The following is a 25,627-nucleotide window of genomic DNA, read 5'->3' as shown; positions in this document are numbered from 1 at the left end:
AGCACAGACGTGCATGACATTTCGTAGGCTGTCCGGACTCCAGATTACATTGGGCATTGCTCATTTGAATGCAGAATCTTTAGTGCAATGAAGGCAAGAGTAGCTGCTCAAGAGGATCTGCAAGGGTTTACACACTATGATTACTTTTTTCTCTTTCAGTAGGGTGGTTTTGAATGTTGTCAGACCCTTGTGAAACTGCTTCTTCATTGTAGCCAGAAGAGGGCACTGCTGCCTTACCCAAATTCTGTGTCATGTTCTGTGGAGCCAGGCATCTGAGTCCTATACTACAATTGTCCCATTCCTGGCTTTGCTGGAGGTGGCAGTTTCATTTCTTAGCAGAAAAACAAAATTAAACGAACTTTGTCTGTAATAGGACATATGCAAAAAAAATGGGGCATGAAAAATTGTTTATATTTTATTAAGCCATGGAAAATTATGGATGGAATTTTTAACACAGAAAATCATTGACAAAGAAAATGCATTCTGATGAAATCGATCAAGATTCTGCCTAGTAAACCAGCCTGAAAAGTTAGAATGTGTCTAGGTGCTCTTGCTCACTGTTGGCATCACAAGTGTCCCAGAAAAAGTGTAGAAGAAATCGATGCAATCTTCGGGAACTCTGGGATGTTCCCTCCCACTGTGGCAAAACTCAGAACCTCTTGAAAACAGCAGTCTTTGTTAAGAACAAGGAGAGTGCAATGTTGACTCTCACCCCTCACTTCTGCCTGTGAGGTTTGCCTTTTCCTTTCTTGGCCAATCCCATGATGAACCACTTTACCATTTTAACAACTCAGTTTTTAGTGAGGCAATAATAGGTTTATTTATAATCCTTGGGTGAAAAATGGCAATTGAAGAAGACCATTTCACAGCCCAGGCAATCTGCCGGCTCCTGGTTTTCTTCTCCACTAACAGTCTAATAAGGGTGACAGGAACGAACCTCTTTCTTTGCCTATGTTTATGTTCTTTTCCCCATTTATTCCTCCCAAGTTTCTCTATATATGACTTCCTTCTATGGTTCCAGAGTTGGAAGGAGACATGTTCAAAATGCAAATACAAGTACGTGATGACAAGCTGAGCCTAGACACATTGCAAAATCCTGCAAAAGCCTGGAAAAAAACCTAGCAAAACTGGGGATATTCTTTGGCACCAACTGCTGATACACTGCCTCTAAATAAATACTTGTTGGATGAATGACTGATTGAATGAATGAATGAATGAATGAATGAAGCCACAGCTTCTCAGATAATTGTGGGTATGAAACCTGCCATAACTCTTTGAATATACATAATTTTTTAAATGTTACCATTGCCTCCTGATATTTCAATATTTCTAAATTCCTCAGATAAAGAAACTGCAAGTCTTCCAACTTTATTTGGGATTTTATAGCGAATATTTGCTAGAATTACTCTTGAGGCTAAGGGAAATTTGTGAATGTTTGTGTATGTGAGTCTATATCCTTGCTCATGTTGGACTTTTACCATCAAGAGGAGAAGCACTAATGGGAACTATCTTTAAGACAACATAGTCATCAGTGTCTCTGTCTCCTTTTTCATTCTTTCTTCCTTCTGGTCATTCTAGTAATGTTAATGTGCAGCTTCTTGATCTCAGACTTCCAGTTTGAGCTGAGCTGTATGCAGTGAGTAAAGTCTGTACTCGAAGAGTACCATAAAATCCTTTTAATATTCTTTCAAAGGTGCAAGCTCTTGGACCACAAAGGTCCCTTCTTTTGGTCCCTTCTTCATGCCCAGACATGCTCAGAGACTTGGCATCTTGCCCTGGAAGCAAAGCGTATAGGCCAAACAAAACCTTCATTTTCATTGCTTCCAACAAAGGTCAATTGTTGAATGTAATTACTTAGAACAAATTAAGAGTTTAGATCCAGGAGCCTTGGGGCACTCAAAAGATTATGGAAAACAGGGGGAAAATGGTTCAAGATTCCCCTGGGCTGTGCAAGGCCACACCCCACAGAGGTCTGGTGTGATTCAGATAGACATGAGTGAGCTTTTACCAAGCACACCCTATAAGTTCTTCATAGCAGGAAAAAGTAGGCGCCTATATTCCATGTATGCTGTGTTTTGGCAGGGCTGCCTCCTTCTAAATATAGCTAGTGATTTCTTTTTTAAATGTGTAATTTCTTAAATGCTTTCCCTTTGCAGTAGCTTAGTTTTTTAAAGTAATGGAGAATGAAGAATTGTTTCTCCACTGTCAACTTGAGACCAGTGGTCCCAGTACAAAACAGGAAGGCAGTATCAGTAAGAGAGGGAAGGAGACAAAGGCAGATCTCATGAATTTGAGCTTTTATTGCACAAGCTGTCAGCTTTCTGGATGTGCAAGCAGAGCAGAGCTTCAAATAAACATTCTAAGAGATACATAAACTCATTTGAGACATCAAAGTGTCCCTTAGCCCAATGCTACTGAGCAGATGTGGAAATAGGAATTTGATAATGATTCAAGTCACTTTATTTAGGAGAGTTGCTGGGGAATATCTAAGGGTTGCAGGACCATCATTCTTTTTAAACGGTTTACTAAGGAATCATTATAAAAGCAAGCATTATATAGCACTTCCCACAAGCCAGGCACTGTTCTATGTACTTTGCATATGCCAGTTTATTTAATCCACAAAACAACCCTCTGGCCAGGTACTGCTGTTATCTCATACTGCAGATTAGGAAACTAAGGCATGGAAATATTACAACACTTGCCCCCCAAACACCCAGCTAGTACACGTGGAAGCAGGACTTCAAACCTGGTTCTAGATGCTCTGCTCTTAACCATTTAACTGCTAAAAATAAAATACTGTATGAACATAGAAAGACTGGAACTTAAATGCTCAGTGTCATTATCTCTAAGTGGTAGGATACAGCTTTTCTTTTGCTTTTCTGTATTTTCCAAATTTCTATCACGCATTGCTTTTAGAAAATAATAAATGCTGCTTTAAAATCCTGACCCTAAAACCTATAGCCTACAACTGGTTGTGAAGATCATTGTCTTGAAGGGCCCTGGAGTAAAAATAACATAAGCAGCCTAGATCACTTGATTTACTCATGACCAAACTTTATAGAGTAATACCAGGGGAAAGTGACTCAAATGTGTCCCTCTGTGGTCCTGTAAGCAGCCAATAAACTATCTACCCCTTGAAATGTCACTTGGGGCTGTGTAAGGTGAGGGAGTCTCAAAGGAAGAATGAATTTCCCGGCTGTAACAACCTCTAATAGAGGAGCTCAACATTGAACAGTGGAGCTTAGTACTTGAAGGACAAAGATAGACTTTCACACAAAATTTTCCATTAAAAATCATAGTAAAAAGTCAATTATAGGCCAGGCGCAGTGGCTCATGCCTGTAATCCTAACACTCTGGGAGGTCAAGATGGATGGATCGTTTGAGCTCAGGAGTTCGAGACCAGCCTGAGCAAGAGCGAGGCCCCGTCTCTACTAAAAATAGAAAGAAATTAATTGGCCGACTAAAAATTATATAGAAAAAATTAGCTGGGCATCGTGGTGCATGCCTGTAGTTCCAGCTACTAGGGAGGCTGAGGCAGGAGGATTGCTTGAACTCAGGAGTTTGAGGTTGCTGTGAGCTAGGCTGATACCACGGCACTCTAGCCTGGGCAACAGAGTGAGACTCTGTCTTAAAAAAAAAAAAAAGGTCAATTATATTCATATATAGCAGTAATGAATTGGAATTTGAAATTAAAATCATACTATACAGAGCCTGTAGTCCCAGCTATTCTGAAGGAAGAGGCAGAAGGATCACTTGAGCCCGGAAGTTTGAGGCTGTAGTGTGCTATGATTGCAACTACAAATATCCATGGCACTGCAGCCTGGGCAACATAGTGAGATCCCATCTAAATAAAAAAAAAAGCTAAAATCCAATTTAATTCCCAAAATACACATAAAGTGACACACATAATGGATATAGGAAGCAAATGAATTTTTAAAATATGACCAAATCAACTTGGATGCAATCTTAAGAATAATCTCAAGGTTAACAGACACTTAACACAAATACAGTAAGTTTTAAAGAACCTGATTGCAGAATATGGCAAACTAAAATTTAGAAAAATGACTATCAGTTTAGAACCCTTGCCTTCCCCAGGAAGAGAAATGAGAACTGACTTATAAAAATGCTGATAACTTCTTATATTGTTTACCTATCTTTTTCCTTATCCTTGTCTCTTTAATAGTCAGTTTTTCCCTCCATCTTTATAAAATACGAGGCTTGCTAATAGAAGCTGAGGTCTCATTTTCCTAGGTCTGTGATCTGCGTTAGGGTGAAGTATCAACGTGGGCAGTGTGCTAAGCCCCTCCGATCCTCCTTCCGGAATGAAGGACTTTTTCCTCCTGCCGCTGGGGGCGCTGTCAGCCGTCTTCAGAACTGTCTCTGCAAAGGAGAGCTGGGAGTCTAGGAGTCCAAAGCTGTGGTCCCTTCCCTGAGCAGGCTGCGTTCAGCAACTGGTTGATGTAGCTGTATAAAAGCGTGGCCTTCTCACCTGAACTGGGGACAACTCTGCAAGGTCATTTCAGGCCCAGAGATTCCCACGGGATCTCAGCTTGGCTGAGACTGCATCCCAGCTCAACTTCTTCCTCTGGCCACCCTGCTTCCCTCCCTTCCCTTCCATAGGTGTGGATCTCAATTTATGTGTGGCCAGGAGATGGCTGGGCATTCACTTCCCAACACGGACTTAACGCTACAGAAGGGGGAGCACAAATCTTTGGTGGGCAGTTCGCCCCTCTGCCACACCGACTCTGCAGGGCATGGCCTTGAACCCCATGGAGTGAGTAACATGAGGAAGAAAAGCTATGCCATCTTTCTCATACAGATTCAGAAAGCAGATCAAAGAACAAAGAGGGCACTTTTGGAATACCAGCAGGGAACATGTCTGAATTTGGGTGGGGCTAGGGAGACCACAGGAGGCAGGATGGCAGCTGCTTAGCCCTCTGTTTGGTCTAATCCCCCGAGCTGTCCTGTCCCTGGTACCATGATCGCACCGTGTTAATTAAATCATTCTCATTAATTCAGCCCAAGTGTAAATTAGGAAGGAATGAAGATAAATTAGGTTTGAAGGCAGCTAATACATTTAACCCCATGCTGCTTATTTTGCAGCCTAACAAAATAACATTGTTAAGGGAGATAACAAGCCCAAAGCCTTGGGCACAGCTTCTTAATAGCATTAAAAAATGAGACCTTGGTTTGATGTCACAAGGCAAAGGGAAAGACCAGCTCCCAGGAGCCTGCAGGACTGGTCTAGTGTCTTGCATGAGGTGTTGGCTATTGTATTAATATGGATACAGTATGAGTAGCCTTTCCTGAGTTGTTCGTGACTCAGATATCTACTGTCTGCCGTTCAGTTTCATGACAGCCCTGTTTAGAGGTTTCTTCTGGTACAGATGTAAGACTTGCTCACCTTTTCTTAGTGTGAGTGGGGTGATAAAAATTACCCTTAGGATGGGCTGAGAGAATCACACAGTTTGCTATGATCATAAATACGCTGACTGGCAAATCATTTTCAGTTGAGATAAACATTAGAAACTGCCCAACAGCCAAAAACTTTCACACACTGGTTCAAACAAACCAGTGTATAGTTTGTAGGTTATCAGTAGCACATGCCTGTCCCAGAATGCATATTTACTTCCTGTCTTTCTGCAGGAAAATGTTTTCCAGTTTTTATAACCTACATCAGCTAATTTCTTTTCCCTTGTGCTGTTTACCTCCCTGAGGCAGATGAAGCAAATGTATATGGTCACTGAATACATTTCAAGATTTTCCATTCTACAACTTTTTTTTCTTTTGTTGAAGTATAGAAAGTGTCAACCTTAGGTAGAAAAGAGACAGGAAAATGGCACCAGTGGATGATGACACAATGGCCAGAAGATTTCATTCCTTTGTCAGCCCTGCCTGCTTAGCAAAGTTCTTTGCAAGAGACGTGAACTTTGCTATTCCCTTGCTTAAGGATGCTCTGTAGTTCCCAGGTGGTAAAGATGCAACAGAAACAGATTACCTGTCCCTAGCTCAGTGGCTTCCTATGGCAAATCCCCAGCCAACCAACTGAGCTATGTACACATTCCGTTTCTAAATAGGGTCATCCAGGTACAGTTCTAGGTAGATTCGGTTAAGTGACTAAGTAAGAAGGAAGTACTTCTTAATGAGAAACAATGTTAATCTCTTAATTTAAACAGAACATCCCCACCTACCCCACCATGAAAGACATTAACAAATGGTCTTCAAAATCAACAGGCTTGATTTTGACCCAAACGTTTCTGTGTGTTTGGTTTTTGCTGGTTTTATCCACGTCTCCTTCAGAACCCGGGTTCTGCTTGCCCTCTCCTAACCTGACCGCCCCGGGCTCTGTGGTTCAGTCTCTGACTTTGCCAAGTGGTCTTGCAGAGAGACTCTGCATAAAAAATTAAAATATGAAGCAGATTTTTAAAGGCTCGTGGTGAAGCTGCCGAGTTAATGCTAACAAAGGACTTCAGAGGGCACTGTCTTTCTTTGTCTGCAAGGAGCGAAATTTCTCGGCGCGAATACCAGGAGGGACCGTGGGTAAAGCAAAGTGAGATTAGAACGAAAAACCACCGACAGTCTTGGTTTCAGCAGTCTCGACTCTGGAAGCTCCGGTGGAGCCCCCTGAGCAAGTTTAAACCATTTCTGAGCCTAGCGTTTTAAAGAAAGCTGCGGGGCGAAGCGCGGGGCTGAGTTCACTCCGTCGTGGAGCCCTCGCTGTGGGGCTGCGGGGCTGGGACGCTGCTAAGTGACCTCCAGTCGGGCAATTCACATCTCCTCGGGTCTCAGTTCCTCTCCGTAAAACAGGGGCGCTGGACCGGTAATGCGTCCAGTGCATTCATAGACTTTATGCCAAACACTGAATAAAAAACAGGCATTTTAGCACCCAATGGAAAGACAAGCCTTTAAATGCAAAGATGAAAAATGAAATTCGTAAATACTGATCGCCACGCCAGGTTGTTTTTCGAATCGCCCTCTTATCTCCTGGCATGCGGGGCTTTACACGTGTGTGTGCCGGGCAGGTCTTCACTGAACTCCAGACCGACACTACCGAGCGATAGAAAGCAGGGAGGCCGGGTGATACGGGCTTTATCGCTTCGGAGAGGAGCCGGCGTGGCCACTTCTTTGAGGAGTTCGCTTTGAATCAAGCGGCCGCGGCGATTGGCTGAGAAGCACGTGGTGCGCGCCCCGCCGGACAGCGCCCGGGCTGCTGTCCCCTGGCTTAGGGCAGAGTCCGGCCGCGGGAGCCGCGCCCGCCGGGGGTGGGGAGGGAGGACACTGGGGAAGTGCCTGAGGCTCGAGTCTGCTTGGCTCCCCGCCAGCGAGAAACCTCACGCCCGGGCTTGTTCAACCTGAGTGTGCCCAGAGTGTCCGGACTTGTGCCCCTTCCCTCGCCTCTGTTCCTCCCCACGCCAGGTGTCCTACCCAGCGCGCTACCTGTGCGCGCCCAGGGCGCGAGCTGCGGACACCCAGCTAGCTCCTCGCTACCCTTTGCAGAGCATCTCGCGGGCTGTGGCAGCCCCGGGCTGCGCTCCCCTGCGGTGGGTCCCTCAGTTCCAAGGCTACCCATTAACCAGGGTGGCCCAGAGGCGCAGACACTCGGACCCGGGAAAACTTAATTTAGTTGCAGTCCCCGAGGTTGCAGCTGCTAGTGGCTGAGAGAGCGCGTCCGCTTTGTCTCTGCACTCCCCGCAGCCCCCCTCCCCCGCTTCCTCTCCCGATTAACTCCCCCGACGCGCTCTTCCCCGGCTCCTCTCCTCCGCCCACTCCTCCTCCTCCCCTTCCTCCTCCTACACCGCGGGCCGCGCTAATGCGCTTCCTCCCTCCCCCGGTGTCAGTCTCTTTGCATACGCGCCCCCTCCCCTCCGGCGGCCGCTTATAGCGGGGCGCGCGGCGGCCGGGCGCAGACTGCTGCGGCAGCCAGAGAGGAGGCGTGCGGCGGTGGCGCTGCGGAGCCCGAGCCCAGACGCCAGGCGGCCGCGGCGCGCACGGCGCTTCCCAGCTCCCTCCCCCAGTGCACAGCCCGCCTCCTTCCGCGGCGCCGGCGCTCGCAGGCTCGCCCTCCGCTCCCGAGACGCGCTCCGGGACTCGCTCCTCGGGTCGCGGGCACAGGGTCCGCCGCGTGGGGACCGAGAGGCCGAGGCGAACCGCCAGCGCTCGGGGCGCGGTCCTCTCCCCGGCAGGCGCCCCTTGCGTGCTCTCTTCGCCCGAGCAGTCGCCGCCGCTCCCCCGGGCTCAGACGCCCGCTCGGTCGCCTCGCTGCCCGTGACCGAGGCAGGAACCCCGCCAGTTGTGCGCCGAGGCCGGTCGCCACCGCTGTAAGTTTCCCCCGCCGCCCCGACCTGTTGCGGGCGCTGCAGGTTTCCGGGGCTACTTTGGAAGCGAGGGTGTGTTGGTTAGGGGTGAGCATGCTCCGGGCAGCCGGGAGCTCCGACTTGGGCCGGGGCGAGCTGTTCTCGGTGCGGAGATTTCGGGGTCCGCCGCTGTCCTCCCACAGCAAGCGGGAGTCCCGCGTCGCCAGAGGGGCAGACCGGCTTCCCTCCGCGGCGCTGCGGCAGGGGGAGCCACGGGGGAGCGAGGAGCCGAGCTGGGGACACAGTCAGCCTTTCTCCCCCAGGAAAAGCAGCTCTTTCCTGGGGGCGAATGTCGCTTTGCGTCGCTCCCTGCAGCCTCCAGGGCAAAGCGTGCGGAATCGCGACCCACGTTGCAGCCTACCGGGTTGGGAGAAGAGTTGGGGCCGCGCACGGTCGCCTCACGAGCGGGCACCTTCACTGCGGCGGAAATGTCTGTAGGGAATGAATGAAAACTGGTTTCTGAAAAACTAGTTTTCTTTTCAATGCTAGTATTTGGCCTGTAGAGTAACACTATTAGTCTCAAAGGATGGGAATTGGTGGGCGGGGTGGAGATAAAGCATTGGAGTTGTTCGACATGCGATGTGGTGTTAGCCTCACAGGCATGGCCAGCGAGTTAAATAGCGTTGCAACTGTTATAAAGGACCCTGTGACAAAAAGCCATTTTTGTTAACAGGATATTTATAATGTTCCATTGTTATCAATAATGTAAATGGTCAAGAAAGTCTGTCTAGTTTGTCTTTTTTGGTTGGATAGAGATCAGGTTCAAAACCTGGAGAGTCTTGATGGTGCACAAAGTATTGGAGGCAGGAAGCCTGTTTAAGGAGCATTAAGTGAACTGAAGTTACTGTAACTAGAAGTCCTTTTGATGTTGACAGTAATAGCAGCCCTTTTCTCTGTCTTCTGTGCAGACACGGGTTAAGTATATGTGTACATTTTCTTGGCCACTAACTTGGCATGCAAATATTATTTCTCTGGGGGCTTAAAAAATGCCGGAAGGATGATTCATTTTATATTGAAGGTGTGTTTAAGTGACTGTATAAATGGTTTCTGCTGATATTTTGATGCTTGTGTAATTTTAAACCAGAAAGCAAGTCATTTCCCTTGAGTCTCCAAGTTTACTTTTTATTTTAATCAAACATTGCTGCAAGAGTGTTAGATGGTTTTCCGTCTGGATGGTACCCAAGTAGACAGGCTAGGCTCTTCCTTCTGGCTTTTTAGGCCAACCTAGAAAATACAGGAGCATAAACACTGGATGCAGAGAGATGCAGACCCTGTGTCCTGAGGTGTTCTAAACAAATTGTTTTCTTAAGTGTGCGTCTGGTTGTGATTGTTGTTTTACACCATGCAGAATCCAGTGTTCAGGGAAATGTGTTCTGGTCCCAGCATGATTCCAGCTCTGTGTGCAAGCACTTCCATGCTTGTGCGCCCAGTTGCAGGGAGCCTCATTCTTCAATCAGGGCAGCATTTGCTATTTGCCCTAGGGGAGGCAGCTTCATAGGAGTATTTAGACAATCTTTTGAGATTTAGGCTTAAAATCTTCCTCCAGATACTTCAGATTGCATGTTCTAATTCAAAGGACAACTACAGAGGTGGAGCATCAAGGATGCTAGTAAATGTTTTAAGACTTTGGAAACCTGGTGCATTTGAATAGGTTCCTGTGGGTCATTCTCTAGAGTACTGGGCATGGGTCAGAATGGACTAGACAGTAGAGGCTTAGATTGAGGTGGGGTGAGGCTTGGCTCCTCAGCATTTTTTATTTCCCAAGTCACTATGGAGACTTGTGGGTGCTTTGTAAAGTCTAGGACTTTTGTTACTTACTTTCTTCCACTAAGCCGTGTTTACTCATAATGAAAAGTTACATTCCAAAAATAAAGGAAAACAAGTTGCATCACCTAATGGTATGAGGCTGGTGTATAAAGGCATGTCATGCCCCTGCCTTTGTTGTCTTCTGTGCCAAGTCTCACAGTGGGTCTCACAGCTGGCCACAGAGGAGCAGTTTTTAGTATTTTTGCCCATGCATCTGTCGCAAATCATTCATTTGCAGGTATTGATAATTCCTGAAATGTAAGTTTTAAAATAAATATCGGAATGGTTGAAGGAAACACAGAGGGTTTCAGCTGTGCTGTAAGGACTGGCTGTTCTCTGTTTGGAACAGATACTGTGATCAGCCACATAGTTTATCTCTGGGCATAAACAGCGGGATAAACAGCTTCCTTAGGAACCCTTAGACAGGCAGCTTCTTCAGGGCTTTATTCCTTTGAAGTAACAGAGGAGTAGTGTAAAAAAAAGGGGGGGGGAGGCATGTGATTAAATTTTTGAAAATAGATGATAGGCATTTCCTATATCTTTGCCCTACAGTTTTCTTGCTGAAGAAAACTGAGCATGAGATTCTATTATAATTTCAATTTGGATATCTAGGAAAGTGCTTCAGTCAGCAAACAAATTCAAGGTGTGGCCCCAAGGTAACAGTGGCTGGCAAAATACACACACATACATGTGTATTTTTTTATTTAAATGAAGCAATGTTTGCAATTTGAATTCCCTACATGCAGGTGCCAGCATTTGCAGGTACATAGGAATGATCCTGGTGATGCACTATTTAATCAAAAGAGAGGGGTGGATAGATCCTTTGTTCTTGCAACTGGTTTTCCAAGAATTGGTATAAAGCAGGACGAAGAGAAAAGCAGCAGTCATGAGTATGCTACTCAAAATATTCTTCCTTTTATGTGCCAATCCTCTCTTTGGAAGCTGTCCAGGGCAAGAAAGATGGTTGGTGATTGTGGCCAGAATCCATTCTGTGCTGATCAGTATATGGTGATGTTGACATTGGGATGCTTTCAGAACTCTTTAATGATAGGGGTATCTGGTTAGAAATTACCTGAAACATTTCAATAAAGGTCTGATCATTGGGCCTTACGTTTCCCATTGACTTGTATATGCAGGGAGATTGGATCTTACCAAAGGAATTCTTAATGGAATTAATTAGTAGGTGTTTGTTTTACACATGGCTTTATGTTGCATGGGGCATGAAAGCCAGTGCCCATCCTGGCATTACGAGAGCAGGAGGCCTGGCATGTTAAGTGGCCTGCAGTGAATCAGCTGGACTAGAGCACAGGGAGCTGTGAGAATGAGACTTTTGCTGGCTTAGGTTCTCAAGGGCTTCAGTGTCCTGAAAGTTGGTAATCAGGTTTTCCAAGATGAACCTGCTTTTAAGCAGTGATTTTTCTTTCCCTTTCTTTCTTTTTTTTTTTCTTAACAGTGTATAGTTCAAATAGCTCAACAGTATTACAATGAATGTCTTTCCTTCCAGGTAGTTGTCTCTGGCTTTGTACTAGAATGGCCACACGCCATTCAGAACAGTAGCTAGCAGGGCCAACAACAAAGTGCTCTGTTGTCTTTGTCCAAAGCTCTTGTTGCTTTTGATCTGCTGTTCTGAACATCAGGATCATCACCTTCAATAGTTTTTGTTTTGTTTTGTTTTTAGGAGTGGAAACAAAATGTCAGTCAGCGTGCATGAGAACCGCAAGTCCAGGGCCAGCAGCGGCTCCATCAACATCTATCTGTTTCACAAGTCCTCCTATGCCGACAGCGTCCTCACTCACTTGAACCTTTTACGGCAGCAGCGTCTCTTCACTGATGTCCTTCTCCATGCCGGAAATAGGACCTTCCCTTGCCACCGGGCAGTGCTGGCTGCCTGCAGCCGCTACTTTGAGGCCATGTTCAGTGGCGGCCTGAAAGAGAGCCAGGACAGCGAAGTCAACTTCGACAATTCCATCCACCCGGAAGTCTTGGAGCTGCTTCTCGACTATGCATACTCCTCACGGGTCATCATCAATGAAGAAAACGCAGAGTCGCTCCTGGAGGCCGGTGACATGCTGGAGTTCCAAGACATCCGGGATGCGTGCGCAGAGTTCCTGGAAAAGAACCTGCATCCCACCAACTGCCTGGGCATGCTGCTGCTGTCCGACGCGCACCAGTGCACCAAGCTGTATGAACTCTCCTGGAGAATGTGTCTCAGCAACTTTCAGACCATCAGGAAGAACGAAGATTTCCTCCAGCTGCCCCAGGACATGGTAGTGCAGCTCTTGTCCAGCGAAGAGCTGGAGACAGAGGATGAAAGGCTCGTGTACGAGTCTGCAATTAACTGGATCAGCTACGACCTGAAGAAGCGCTATTGCTACCTCCCAGAACTGTTGCAGACGGTGAGGCTGGCGCTCCTGCCAGCCATCTATCTCATGGAGAATGTGGCCATGGAGGAGCTCATCACCAAGCAGAGAAAGAGTAAGGAAATTGTGGAAGAAGCCATCAGGTGCAAACTGAAAATCCTGCAGAATGACGGTGTGGTGACCAGCCTCTGTGCCCGGCCTAGGAAAACCGGCCATGCCCTCTTCCTCCTGGGTGGACAGACTTTCATGTGTGACAAGCTGTATCTGGTAGACCAGAAGGCCAAAGAAATCATTCCCAAGGCCGACATTCCCAGTCCAAGAAAAGAGTTCAGTGCATGTGCAATTGGCTGCAAAGTGTACATTACTGGGGGGCGAGGGTCTGAAAATGGGGTCTCAAAAGATGTCTGGGTTTATGACACCCTGCATGAGGAGTGGTCCAAAGCTGCCCCCATGCTGGTAGCCAGGTTTGGCCATGGCTCTGCAGAACTGAAGCACTGCCTGTACGTGGTTGGGGGGCACACAGCTGCCACTGGCTGCCTCCCGGCCTCCCCCTCGGTTTCCCTAAAGCAGGTAGAACATTACGACCCCACAACCAACAAATGGACCATGGTGGCCCCGCTCCGAGAAGGCGTTAGCAACGCTGCAGTAGTGAGTGCCAAACTCAAGCTGTTTGCTTTCGGAGGTACCAGCGTCAGTCATGACAAGCTCCCCAAGGTTCAGTGTTATGATCAATGTGAAAACAGGTGGACAGTCCCAGCCACCTGTCCCCAGCCCTGGCGTTACACAGCAGCAGCTGTGCTGGGTAACCAGATTTTTATTATGGGGGGAGACACAGAGTTCTCCGCCTGCTCTGCTTATAAATTCAACAGTGAAACTTACCAGTGGACCAAAGTGGGAGACGTGACGGCAAAGCGCATGAGCTGCCACGCTGTGGCCTCCGGAAACAAACTCTACGTGGTTGGAGGATACTTTGGCATTCAGCGATGCAAGACTTTAGACTGCTACGATCCGACGTTAGACGTGTGGAACAGCATAACCACAGTCCCGTACTCGCTGATCCCCACTGCATTCGTCAGCACCTGGAAACATCTGCCTTCTTAAATGCAGTTGGTCCTAAAGAAAGAGAGCATGAGGTAAGAAGTGAGTTTAGCTGTGGATGTAAGTATGTGTATAATTAGGCTAGTTGCAAAAGTTCGGTGTGTGGAGTGAGGCACAGTGAGTGGAGCATATGCTGTAGAAGTCATACAAAAACTGTACACGTAAGAGACTGGGCACTCCAGAGCCTAAATGCTTGTGTTGACCACAGCTGCCACTCCCCATCTCATAAGCTGATGGCTCTCAGCTTTTACTTCTTTAGAGTCTCAAAAGAGCTGTTCAAAACCTGACCATCCCAAAGACTTTGTTTCATTTGGTCCGAGTGGGGCCAGTATTTTTAGATAGTTTTCTGGTGATTCCAATAAACAACTAGGTTGAGCACTGCCCCCTACTCTGTTAATAATACCGGCTAATGTCTATTGAGCCCTCACTGTGTGCCTACAGCGGTGCTGTGTGTTTCATATGGGTCATCTTATTTGATCTTCACAACAGCCCCGTGGGATATTATTACTAGCTTCATTCTATAGATGAAGAAACCTGGCTGGGCACGGTGGCTCACATCTGTAATCCCAGCACTTTGAGGCCAAGGTGGGAGGAACATTTGAGGTGAGCAGTTTGAGATCAGCCTGCGCAATGTAGTGAGACCCTGTCTTTACAAAAAGTCTAAAAAATTAGCCAGGTGCAGTGGTGCACACTTGTAGTCCTAGCTACTCAGGAGCCTAAGGCAGGGCGGGCTTGAACCCAGGAGTTTGAGGCTGCAGTGAGTTACGATTATACCAATGCACTCTAGCCTGAGTGACAGAGCAAGACCCTATCTCTTAAAAAGAATGCTATGGAAAAAAACCTGATACAGACAGAAGCTAGATAAGTTGCCCAAGGTCAAAGAGCTTCATACATGGTAGAGTTGCTCAAGACGTCAGCCCAGGCAGGAAGCACTTAAGCATCACACTGAACTGCCACTTGATAAAATTGAGCTTCATATTGGTATCATTTCAGGTGATACTTTGTTGGTATTTAAATTTTTGCCTCCTTAAACCCTTTCTGGAATGAATAGAGCTTAAAGAATTTATCGTTCAAATTCATTCGTTGTTTATTCTCTCCAAAATTACTTATGAGCTTATTTAAAATGTCCACCACGCCAAAAAAAAAATAGCTCCCTTTAGGGCATTTAGTAACTTTCAAGAGGAATTTAGGTCTGTCCTTGTAAAAGGGTGTAGCTGTACTGTATAAATTTGATGTACCAGATATATCAAGCCACCTAAACTGTCCTCACTGCAGCTTTTCAGAGTTAATCATCAGTCTAGCTGACCCTATTGTCAGGGCTAACGAAAGTTGTGTTTCTGCGTCTTATATCTGAGTGCATAATGGTTGTCTGTGTACTTAAGAGTATATAATACTCCTGGCTCGAATAATTAGTAGGTCTATGCGGTTCAGAGTTTGCAGTGCTCATGGCCACCTTGCTGCTCTTGAGCCTTCATAGCATCAGCCTCAGGAATGGCTTAAGCACAGAGCACACAGAACGTGTTGATTTGTTTTGGTGATTCATGGGCCTATTACTAATAATAAGAGAAGAAAATAACTGCTTTGGAGGAACTACAATGAAAAACTAACTCATTACTTGGAAACTTTTGGCTCTGTTTTCCCTAGTAAGTTTCACACCTTTGAAGGGGACTTAAGAGGGAAAAAAAGAAATTGAGCGGTAGTTCAAACTAAGCAAAGAGGGGTTTCATCTCATTTGTCTCTTCTTTTTCCATCTCTCACCCCTCATTTAAGAGCATCATTAAAATTGGCCTCACTTTCACATTTCATCTCTTTCTCTCACTTCTTCAGTTATCTCCTCCAGCCTGTTACGGTTAGCAGAGTTGTTAGTAATGTCACGCTTCCTTGGAATGAAACTCCTTCAAAGGAGCAGGAACCGTCAGATACCTCCTCTGGGAAGCGACTGGGCGAATAGCATCCCACACCAAACTGGTTTTTGCAGCCTTGCTGGCATCTCAGTAATCCTGAATAAACAAAAGCTCTGAAAGTGGTTATTTCATTTGCAGTATGAATGTATGACTCACCTCTAAAGCAGGTTTAAAGAACCTTCTAGGCAAAAGCATTAATTAACAGCACACTTAGTTGGGTGTTAGTCCAGAATTGACTATATTTGCACAGAAGAGCCATAGTAATTGCCAACTCCATGATGGTACATCAGAAATGGTAATGGGTAGACTTGCTGGCAGCCTTGGAGCAAGGTAAGCAAATTGAGGGAGAAGGAGGAGACCACATGTGTGTTCTGGTACTAGGGTAAGCTCTAGAGCTTTCTGGACGTTAGATTGCTTCTCTGTCAAATGAGTGGTTTGAGCCATAATTCTCTTAAGATCCATCACAGTGTATACTAGAGTAAATTGATAAATGGTGGGGTGGGGGAGATAGGTGAAAATAGCTTTCCCACTTCTTGGCCTATATTAAGTGTTCAATACTCTTAGTTTTCTTTCCTCCCTTTAATTTAGATCCTAACTTGCTCTGAGATAATAGCAGTGCCAGCTTTGTGTGTGGTAGCAAATGAAGTTTCTTTGACTGTTATCTGCTTGTCATCTTTATACTCCATTTTAGTTCCACCTTTTCCAGCCCAGAGTGAGTGGCAAACACTCGAATCCACCCTATCCTGGGTATTTGAACCGAAGCACACTCTTCCGGTCCCTGGGAAACCGAGCTAGTAAAGTGTTAGTTTATATGTGAAACAACATCCTCCTCACCCTTGGTGCTTACCAGCCAGAGAGTCAGGCACATAAAAAACTAAGTTTGACAAGGCCAGGTTTGCTGCTTTTAAAGGGCATCGTAAGCGTCAGCACATGATCAAAGCCACTCTTTCAGTTTCTGACAGGGAGACTGTTGGTTTAAATTTCTAAAGTTTACTGCACACAAGATAGTGCTAAAACATTTGAGCTGGATGGGGTGCCTTAAAGAGGGGCAGGCCTCAGTCTTCTGCTCTCCAAATGTAAGTGCTAACTGAATGAATGCAGTGTTAACAAAAAGTTTCCCTAGATCTGAGAGCTCATCCACCAAGGAAATTTTAACTGTCTCCTGCTGCTCTGTCAGTGGGTGGGAGGCACAAGGAGGAAATGACTTTGATTATCCTCTATTTTCATGGAGCTGTGTGGCTTTGAGGGCACTCAGACTTTGATTTGCTTTGTTTCTTCTGGTTTTCTTCTGTGGTATGTGTTTTTTTTTTTTTTTTCCTTTCCTCATTTGAGTATGCCTTGTCTTGAAACTTTATATTATGACAAGATACATTCTTTTGGCCTAATGTTGATATGTAGGTAACAAGGGGGTGGGGTGGAGGATGAATCCTGTAGTCTAAGGAATGCCTTGAAACCTTGAATCACTGTTGTGAAACAGCCAAAAGAAACAACTAATGAAATGAATCAGACTTCTGAACACATAAAAGCAAAGGGAGAAGAATTCGTTGCAATAATGAGTGGTCCCTCCAGAATTCCCTTTGCCTAGACTTAAGCGTTAAATAGCAATAGGAATACAGAACTCTGCAAAATTTCCCCATATGAAATCAGCAATAACTAGATGGGAAAGGTGAACAGTGCAGTAAATACCGGTTCCTATGAAGTTTGCAGGTTTTGTGGCTATGGTGCTTTGAATTTACATTCACTGGCATACCGTAGCTGTTGTCTCCTAAGTGTGGACTAAATGAACTTTGAAAATAAACTCCAGCCTTGGGCTGTTGAGGCCTGATACCTTGTCATGGGAAGGGAAGCAAAACTGATTTCTGCCATAATGAATAGCAGAGATGCATTTCAATGAGAGGATTAATATGTCTGCCTTCTATATAGTGAATAGATTTAGTCTGGAATCTATGGTACACGGGCCAAAGAGGGTTTGCACAGGAATCTCCTTCTTTTGACCCCTAGTACTTTACGGTGATTCCGTTTAACCACAGAAAGGAATCTTATAAGTGTTAGAAGCAAAAGATGGCTACTCATAACACCTAGACTATAGTTTTGAATTTGGACATACATGCATTTAGGAAAGAAGTGAAGATCCCTTTTTGTACACCACAGTTTTGTCAGGCCAGCCATCATGCACATGTGTGTGCATTTAAGGCAAATACTTTAAATAATCTTTGCACAGTTCCTACTGAACATGTAATTAAGACCTTTAGAAGTGATATTGCCCAGCTCTGTCCCAAGTTTAATAAAAAAAAATTTGTGGCTACTTAGAAAAATCTTACAACTATGGCATCACAGAAATCCTTCATGCTTCTTTGTTTTGTTTTTTTCTTTCCCTTCTATTTTAGGTCACTTCATCACTCGGCAAGACAATATGAGATTTCTACCTTGGAAAGGCCAAGTTTAATGAAGAGAAAGAAAAAAAGGAAAAGAAGTTGCTGCAAAACTCGCTGCACCTTGTAAATTCTCTAACTGGACATGAAGGAAGGGGGGTGAGGGAGGGGGGGTGGGATATTCAGTGCAAGTAGCACATAGTTTAAATATGAATGAGTGAACCTGTGATCTAGTCCTTGTCTTGTAATTGTGGATTAATGTCAGCGTGAATCAGCCTCTCAAAGGGAGAGAAGAGCTGGACCTTTTCCCTTGCTGTACCATATTGAGCATTTGATTTCCATGGGCTCCGCCATTTATGTATAACATTTGAAATGGTTGTCACCTCTCTCTGAGGAGCGAGCTTGAAGTCTCCATGCCAGCTGCTGCTGGAGATTCAAAGCCCAAGCGTGGGTCCAAGAGGGAAGCTGGCTGGGCTGGCTGCAGAATGAGGACCCCTGGACTCTCTGCTCATCTCTAAGGGGTGTGTTCCCCGGGAAGATTTCTGAACAGTGGGGACATTGTTGGTAGCCGTTTGGTAGATGTTCTTTTCTATTTATAAGTGACTTTAAACTTTTCCCTTGGCTGTTAACAAATTTGTTATAGATTTAGCTATTTATTGTTTGATGCCTGCATGCTGAAACAATGCTTACAGTTGTCTTCACATGTATGGACTTGTGTGTGAATGGTTGTATGTTTTGCACATTTTGTGGCTGGTGATGTGCTTTGCTGCACAAAAATTAAAACTTTTGAGCTATAATTTGGAGTATAACTGGAGGGTGGGTTGGGGCACAGGGTGGACTTTTTCAATGTCAAGACAGGGAAAGATTACAAGACAAACTTAAATTGCATCCTAGAGATAGAGAAACCATGTAGATCACTTATAATCTTAGACTCACCATCTTTTAATGCAGTTTCATGGGGTAAGGGCATGCTGATGGGGCGAGGGGAGGCTTCCTTCTGTCCTCCCACCTCCCATCTGATTCACCTAATTCAGTCTCAGCTGCTGAAATTTGGAAAGGACCAAATTGCTTTACAGTTTTTTTTTCCTTTGTGTAATATCCTGAAATCCTGGAGAATTCTATGGACTAGTTCTGTATATAGAGTACAGGTAAAGGCATTGTCCGAAGTTTATTTATTTATCTATTTATTACCCTATAAGAATGCTTTGCTGTAACCACAGCTAATGGGAAAAACTGAAACATCACAGATGTAAATTAACTCACTGATCAGATTTGCTTGACCTGGACTCATTGTTGTCTGTTCTTGCTAAACAATTTAGCAAGTGTTAGAAGTTCTCCAAGACAATATTCACATTGGTACAATGTATACTTCAGTGCTCACCCTTAGGTAAATCTCTTAAAAAATAAATAACTCTTTGGTGCACAAGTGACACATTTGGCCACAAAACACCAAAGAATCTTAAGCAGTGGCCCCTGTTGAGAGGTTTTCCGGTGGAATTCGGAATCAGTTGTGAATACATTCTTTGCTAGTTGGAGTGCTTGTTTACTAAGCATGTGCTGTGGTAGGTGTTAGTGCTAGTCTCAAATAGGTGCTTCCTCAGAGGTGTGGGGGGGAAGACCAGAGTTTGCAACTCGAACTGCTTTCGTGGATGTTTCTCACATTGCTGTATTTTAGAAAATAGGGTTAAGACTGATAACCTTTCACATCATGACTTTGTTTGCATTGTCTAATGACAGTTGAATCCTTAACATTTCTCTCCACCTTAGTACTTTAGACTAATTGTACTTGTCCGTCCGTGCCATGAATAAGTGCGCTATAGTTGGACCAAAATAAAATGAGCTGTTGGAAGAGAAGAATCACAATACTTTCCAGCAGTCAGTCCCTGGTTCCTAGATGTGTTCTAAGCAATGCAAATGTCTAATTGTACCCTGGCGGCATTAGTTGGTGTGGTTATATTGTAGCAGTTACAGCTCTATAGTTTATGATGCAAATCTGCCAAGAGATGGATGTGTCACTGCATGGCTTCTGAAAGCAGGATGAATTTTCTGCAGCTGTTTCAAAGTTGTGGTCTGTCCTTGAATCCTCTATTAATTACTTTGTGTGAGCCAGAGGGAGCCTCAGTAAGGGTGGGCCCCCAGCCTGCAGGGAACTTTCTGGACTCCTGCTCTTTGAATTGATGCAGGCATTTGGTCTCACTACTTGACCATTCTCACCCTGTGAAACGTCCCACACTTTGAAGCAAATACAATTCACAGCACAGTACACACAAAAACCTTGGCATAAGACAGAGAAGGTTCTTCTTATTTTGTGGACCGGTTGCTGTAGAAACAGACAACAAAGGGCAGCCTTCCACTTCTGGTATAATTGTGTAGCCCCTTTTCTCTGGGCTTGACACCTGTCTGAATAAGAGTGATTAGAGCTGCATAATATCCCTCTCTTGGCTATTGAATATGTGGTTCACGTACAAAATTGTATAAGTTGAAGTAAAGTGTTCATGTTCATATGTACTTGTTTGCTACTACTACATTTTTGAGGTTTTGTAAAACTGTTATTTTTTTTTTCACAATGTGAAACTGAAGGTCAATAAATTATTAGAGATTTTCTCTTCATTGTGTGTGAGGGTCTCGTCTTTATTTGACTACTACGTAATTTTAGGCAGCACTGTAAACGTGTGCCTTGTGTTTAATCAGAGGAGGATCATTTCAAATATTTTCTGAATGTGCTTTATTTCACCATTTCTACACATACATTTATTAAAGTAATTCTGCACATTAAATAAAACTTTTGACCTTTAGAGCATCTCTTTAAGCAAAGCAAAACACCTCCTCTGTGGCTTTATTCATAGCTTGGGATATAAAAAAATCACATAACATGATATTAAGGCAGTATATTCTAAATTAGAATGAATTTAGTTTTGAAATCTTTATATGGGTTATATTCTGATAGAAAGCTGTTAGAGACGGGGCTGGAGTTCAATCCTCTTTTCATCTGCTGACATCTGCTTTAGAAAATCTTTTAAAGTAAGAGGAAATAAATGCATATTATTTCTCTGTCATCACAGAAAAGCACAAGTTTAACCCCTCAGGTACGCTTGGCTTCTAAGTTGACAGCTTTCCTGGCTAGCCCTGTGTGAGGCCAAATGCAGCCTCCTGTCCCCACCTCAGGATGGCTTCATGTCACACGAGATGCTCCTTTTATCACTTGGGTCAGACCCCTCATTGTTTTAGTGTGCAGAGCAATGTTGGGTATAATCTTTTCTGGATAGAAAATAAATACTACCTAATTGGGACTCTAGGAGAGCTCACAAGTAGGCATAATGCAATTACAGCCTTTGGACTTTGACCAAGATGCCAGAGCAGATGCCTTGGGTTTGACAGAAGGATCATTTGGTTCTGTTTGGCGTGAGGCTGGTCTGGAGCCAAGCCTTGGGGCACAAGTGTCTGAGTGCTCAGATTCCAAGTGCAGGGTGCTGAGGACCCATGGAAACCCCGTGGATGACATCGTATGTATGACACCAAGTGATGAAAGAAGGGAAGCTTTTTTAGCAGTGAGGAGTTGACGGCTGGGGGATTTGGACTCTCAGAAAAAGTCTTGATGTTAATCCCTAGAAGGATTGAGAATGATTCCTGTAGACATGATTGTGAACAGAACTTTCATTCTCTGGAGTTTTTATCATCTCAGTTGGGACTAGCAGATAGATTTAAAAGACACTTCAAATTCTTAATTTTCATTCATTTGGAAATTTCATTTCATTCAGACTTTCAGATCACCCCAAACAGTGGCCGTGTCAGTTTAGATTACCTTTGGCTGCATGTAATAAAAATCCGGCTGTAGTAGGGAAACTTAGCAGGCTGGTAGTCCAGGGGTGGGACAGCCCCCCTGCAAGGCCGTCAGTGGTCTGGGGCTGTTCTGTCCCTGCTTTGCCATCGTACTCTTGGGCCTTGGTCCTCAGGCTCACAGGTGGCAGCTGTACTGTGTGGCATTGTATCTGCTTACCGGGCCACAAAGCTGGAGGCAGACACGGGAAAGGGCACATGCCAGAGCACACTCCCTTTTTTTTGGAATAGGAATAGTTTACCCAAAAGGCTCACCTGGGGGACTTGGACTTACCTCAGTGGCCAGAACTGGGTCATGTGAACTTTCCAAGCTTTAGGAGAGGCGGGGGGGGGGGGGGGGGGGCTGGGGGGGGAAGGACGGCCGGGAAGCATTTTGATCCAGGCATATTGCCACCCTACTTAGTAATGCGATTTTGTTAGGAAGGGAAAACAGACACTGGATGGGCAGCTACATCGATTATTCATTGCAGGACATGGGTTTATCTAGTACGGGGAATAATCAAAGAGTGTGAACAATAGCCTCATTTACTGGGTGACTATGATGCGCTGAGGATTATGCTAAGGACCTGTGTTACAGTCATCTCATTTAACCTTCACGACAAATTTAGCAAAGTCTAGGGAGGCGTCTTAACATCTCTGAGACTTCGTTCCTTCATCTGTAAAATAAACAAGACTAATATTCTTTCTAGTAGAAAATTTTAATAAGGTAATAAATTTAAGAAGTGCCAAGCTCAGCGCCTGGCACATACTAAGTCCTCAGTAATTTTCAGTTGTCATTTTAAAACATTTCTCGCCTTGCTCATCCTCACAGCAGCCCTTTGGGAGTAGGCACTCTTATTCCCATTTCGTAGATGAAGAAACAGGTTTTGAGAGGTTATATAACTCGCCCAAGGGAGTGGCGAAGCTGGATTTCAAGGCACACTCTGGCTGCTCCTCCAGGTCCAGGAATGTGGAGGAAGGTGATTCATGGGGCTCCCGACTGTGGGAAGCCCAAGGCTGCCCGGGTCTACCGTGTTTGGGAGAGGGGCCGGGGAGGCCTGCAGCCAGTGAGCCCTGGCCCGGACACCAGCACAGAAAGGAAGGAGTCTATGTGGAGACTCAAAATGTTCCTTGCCAACTGGTTTCTGATGATAACATTGTAGAGAATTTAAAAATAAGTGGGGTTCCCTGGCTGGTTGTTATACTTAAATTCATTGAGCTGTACACTGATACTTTTTTGTACTTCTCTGTTTGTAAAATGTTGATTGACTGAGTGACTGAATATACAAACGGATCATGGCCAGACCATATATGAAAATAGAGCTCTGACCATAGTCTGCAGCATCCAGCCCAGGAAACCTACACGTTGCCTATAGTAATCAGCCCGGGAAGCCAGCCTGCTGTTGTAAGTCAGACTTGGAGGGAGTCAGATCACTACTCTAGGAACTGGTGCAGAAAGTCAAATACTAACCCCTGGAACAATTATTCCCAGATGGCCAGGACTTGATTAATAATAACTTTATTAACTGCTTCCTTAATTTTGTTTTTGTTTCTAACTCAGGACCTACTTAGGGTAGGATTGTACCCCTACCCCATCACCATAAGACACCATGCTTAGCCAACAGCCTCCAACCATCAAACCAGAAGCCTTCCCTTCTTTCCCCGCTATAAAGCCTTCCCTCTTCCCTGTCTTCCTTTCTGTCTCTGCTAAAATGCAAGACAGTGGCTGACTCCCTTTCTGACTTCCTCACTATAGGAAGTTCTGAATAAATAGCCTTTGCTTGTTCTTGTTTGGTTGGTCATTGTTTATTTCCATAGACAAATGTTTGTTCAATAAAATCATTAAATATTTCAATAAAAAGGTTCACAAAAATGAAGTGGGGATCAACATTGTGGGTTCTGGGCAAGCTGGGTTTTCAAAAGGTGATTGTTGTCATCCTGAATGTCTGAATAAATGAAATGTACACCATACATATAGCATGAGAAAAATGGATTTTGAGTTAATGGGGTTGAGATTAGGGCATCTGGTTTGCTAAAAGGAGAACAGTTGGTTTGTTTGGGGATATTTTGAATAAAGTGAGAACACTTAAGTTTTACAGCCATATTCAGGGTGCACATGAATGTATGAATAAATGCAAAAACTTAGCAGTTAATTCCTGGTCTTGCCTGTCACAAATCTTAAGTGCTTTGCCTGTCTGACACATACTCAGACTCAGCCATCTGTCCTGCATTTGAATGTAATCATCGACAATGAATTTTAAAGCTCTGTTATTTGTCAGACATTGGACAACTAGGTGCAAGACCTGACTTTCAGAGGAAAAAAGTGTACATTGAGGCATGAATGAATTAAAAGCAATTTGACTAAGTAAATTATAAATCTACCATAATCTTGTCCATCTCTGCTTACAGCCCAGCTTGCTTTGAAAGAGTCCTGGGGAAACCAAATGAGACAAAGTTTCTCTCTCTCTCTCTCTCTCTCTCTCTCTCTCTCTCTCTCTCTCTCTCTCTCTCTGGTCCTGTTTCCTTAGCAACCGTAATCTTTATCTCTGCAAAGATGGGACTGCAGGGAGGAGAAGCAGTTGGAATTTCAGCAAAGTCTCTTGCTAATCCTTTTCTTATGTTATCAGATGATTTGTTTTGTTACCAAAAGTTATTTTACACCCACTTTTTAGATAGTATTGGGAGTGTTTATTGGATATCCTAGAAAGGCTGAGAGGATTTTTTTTCCCACCAGATAATACTAATATTGTGACCACAAAACAGATGAAATCAGCTTCTTGGTAGACACCTGCAGAGTGAGAGCTGCAATGTCTCTCTCTGAGGTTCTAACTGATACATATGCAAGCTCTAAATTACAGATGCCCCTGCCCCACGCACCACCCACATACATCTGGCCAAGGCATTGCTGCCAGGAGAACCATTTTGAGAAAACAGATTTTGTAATTTCGAAATAATGTATATACTCCGAAGGAAAGGAAGGGGGAAAGGACAAACAGAAGACACCCTTGGAGAGATGTGCCTGCTGGGTGGTGGCCCTCATCTCGGCACTTTCTGGTACCCTCTGAGCATCCACCTATTCAAGAGATGAAGGGGGTCAACTAGCCCCCTTTTTCAAAATCAGAGTGCCTAAGCCACATTTTGAGGGCTGTTAGTCATTCACACATCTGCATGAACAAGGCCCATCTGCAGGGTGGGGCGGGGTTGGGAGGGCAGCTCAGACACTAAGGCAGAACTAGGGGGACACTAGAAATCGTAGGGGTGGAGAAGAATGGGAAAGGCAGTGTTCTGGCTAGAGGGGAGGGAGGGAATAACAGGCTGGGCACAGTGCAGTTCTAGGGCAGTATAAGGATTCTGTATGCTACTATGTCATTATACATTATTTTTCGAGATCCATAGAATGTTCGCCACCAAGAGTGAACCCTGGTGTAAGCTGTGAACTTTGGGCGATAATGAGGTGCTGGTAGGTTCCCAACAAATGTAGGTTGTAAGAAATGCACCTCTCTGGGGAGGGATGTTGACAGAGGGGGAGGCTGTCACCTGTGGGGGTAGGGGGGGTAGGGGTACCTTCCACCCAGTTTTGCCATGAATGTAAAACTGCTCTAAAAAAATAAGTCTATAATGCCCACTCCCCCCCCCAAAAAAGCAGCCCACAGAAACATTGGAAACAAAAAATAGTGTTTTAGGGTCGTCAGATAAAAAATTGTTTAATCTAATAAAGCATGTAATATATATATATATATATTTAAATGTTTATACTGGAAAGAGAGAAAACTTTTCCTCCCAGTGATATTGTAAAGTATGTATTTGGTTCTCATTTCCATATATACAGCTCCTAAGATGCTTGAAACCTCTGGAGTAATGAGTGTCTTGTGTGTGCTAACTAGGTGACCGGTGGCTGGGGGCCCCTACTTAGTTTT

The 25,627-nt window shown here is 44.7% G+C and overlaps 1 protein-coding gene across 1 annotated transcript; it reads left to right on the top strand.

The window, feature by feature from the left end:
• Nucleotides 1–7,884: 7,884 nt before the first annotated feature.
• Nucleotides 7,885–20,504, top strand: ENC1 (ectodermal-neural cortex 1). The gene is made up of 3 exons (XM_012783591.2): nucleotides 7,885–8,318; nucleotides 11,839–13,653; nucleotides 17,910–20,504. Exon 2 carries the CDS (start codon nucleotides 11,852–11,854, stop codon nucleotides 13,619–13,621), a length of 1,770 nt encoding a protein of 589 aa, XP_012639045.1. The 5' UTR covers nucleotides 7,885–8,318; nucleotides 11,839–11,851; the 3' UTR covers nucleotides 13,622–13,653; nucleotides 17,910–20,504.
• Nucleotides 20,505–25,627: the final 5,123 nt, after the last annotated feature.

Source organism: Microcebus murinus, chromosome 11 (assembly GCF_040939455.1).
Source record: "Microcebus murinus isolate Inina chromosome 11, M.murinus_Inina_mat1.0, whole genome shotgun sequence".
Taxonomy (NCBI): domain Eukaryota; kingdom Metazoa; phylum Chordata; class Mammalia; order Primates; family Cheirogaleidae; genus Microcebus; species Microcebus murinus.
The sequence above is the reverse complement of the archived record's forward strand: the minus strand, read 5'-3'. Positions and strand labels throughout refer to the sequence as shown.

Excerpts from the sequence above, each read along its gene's own strand:
- ENC1 (XM_012783591.2), top strand. The coding sequence starts at position 11,852 with ATGTCAGTCAGCGTGCATGAGAACCGCAAGTCCAGGGCCAGCAGCGGC.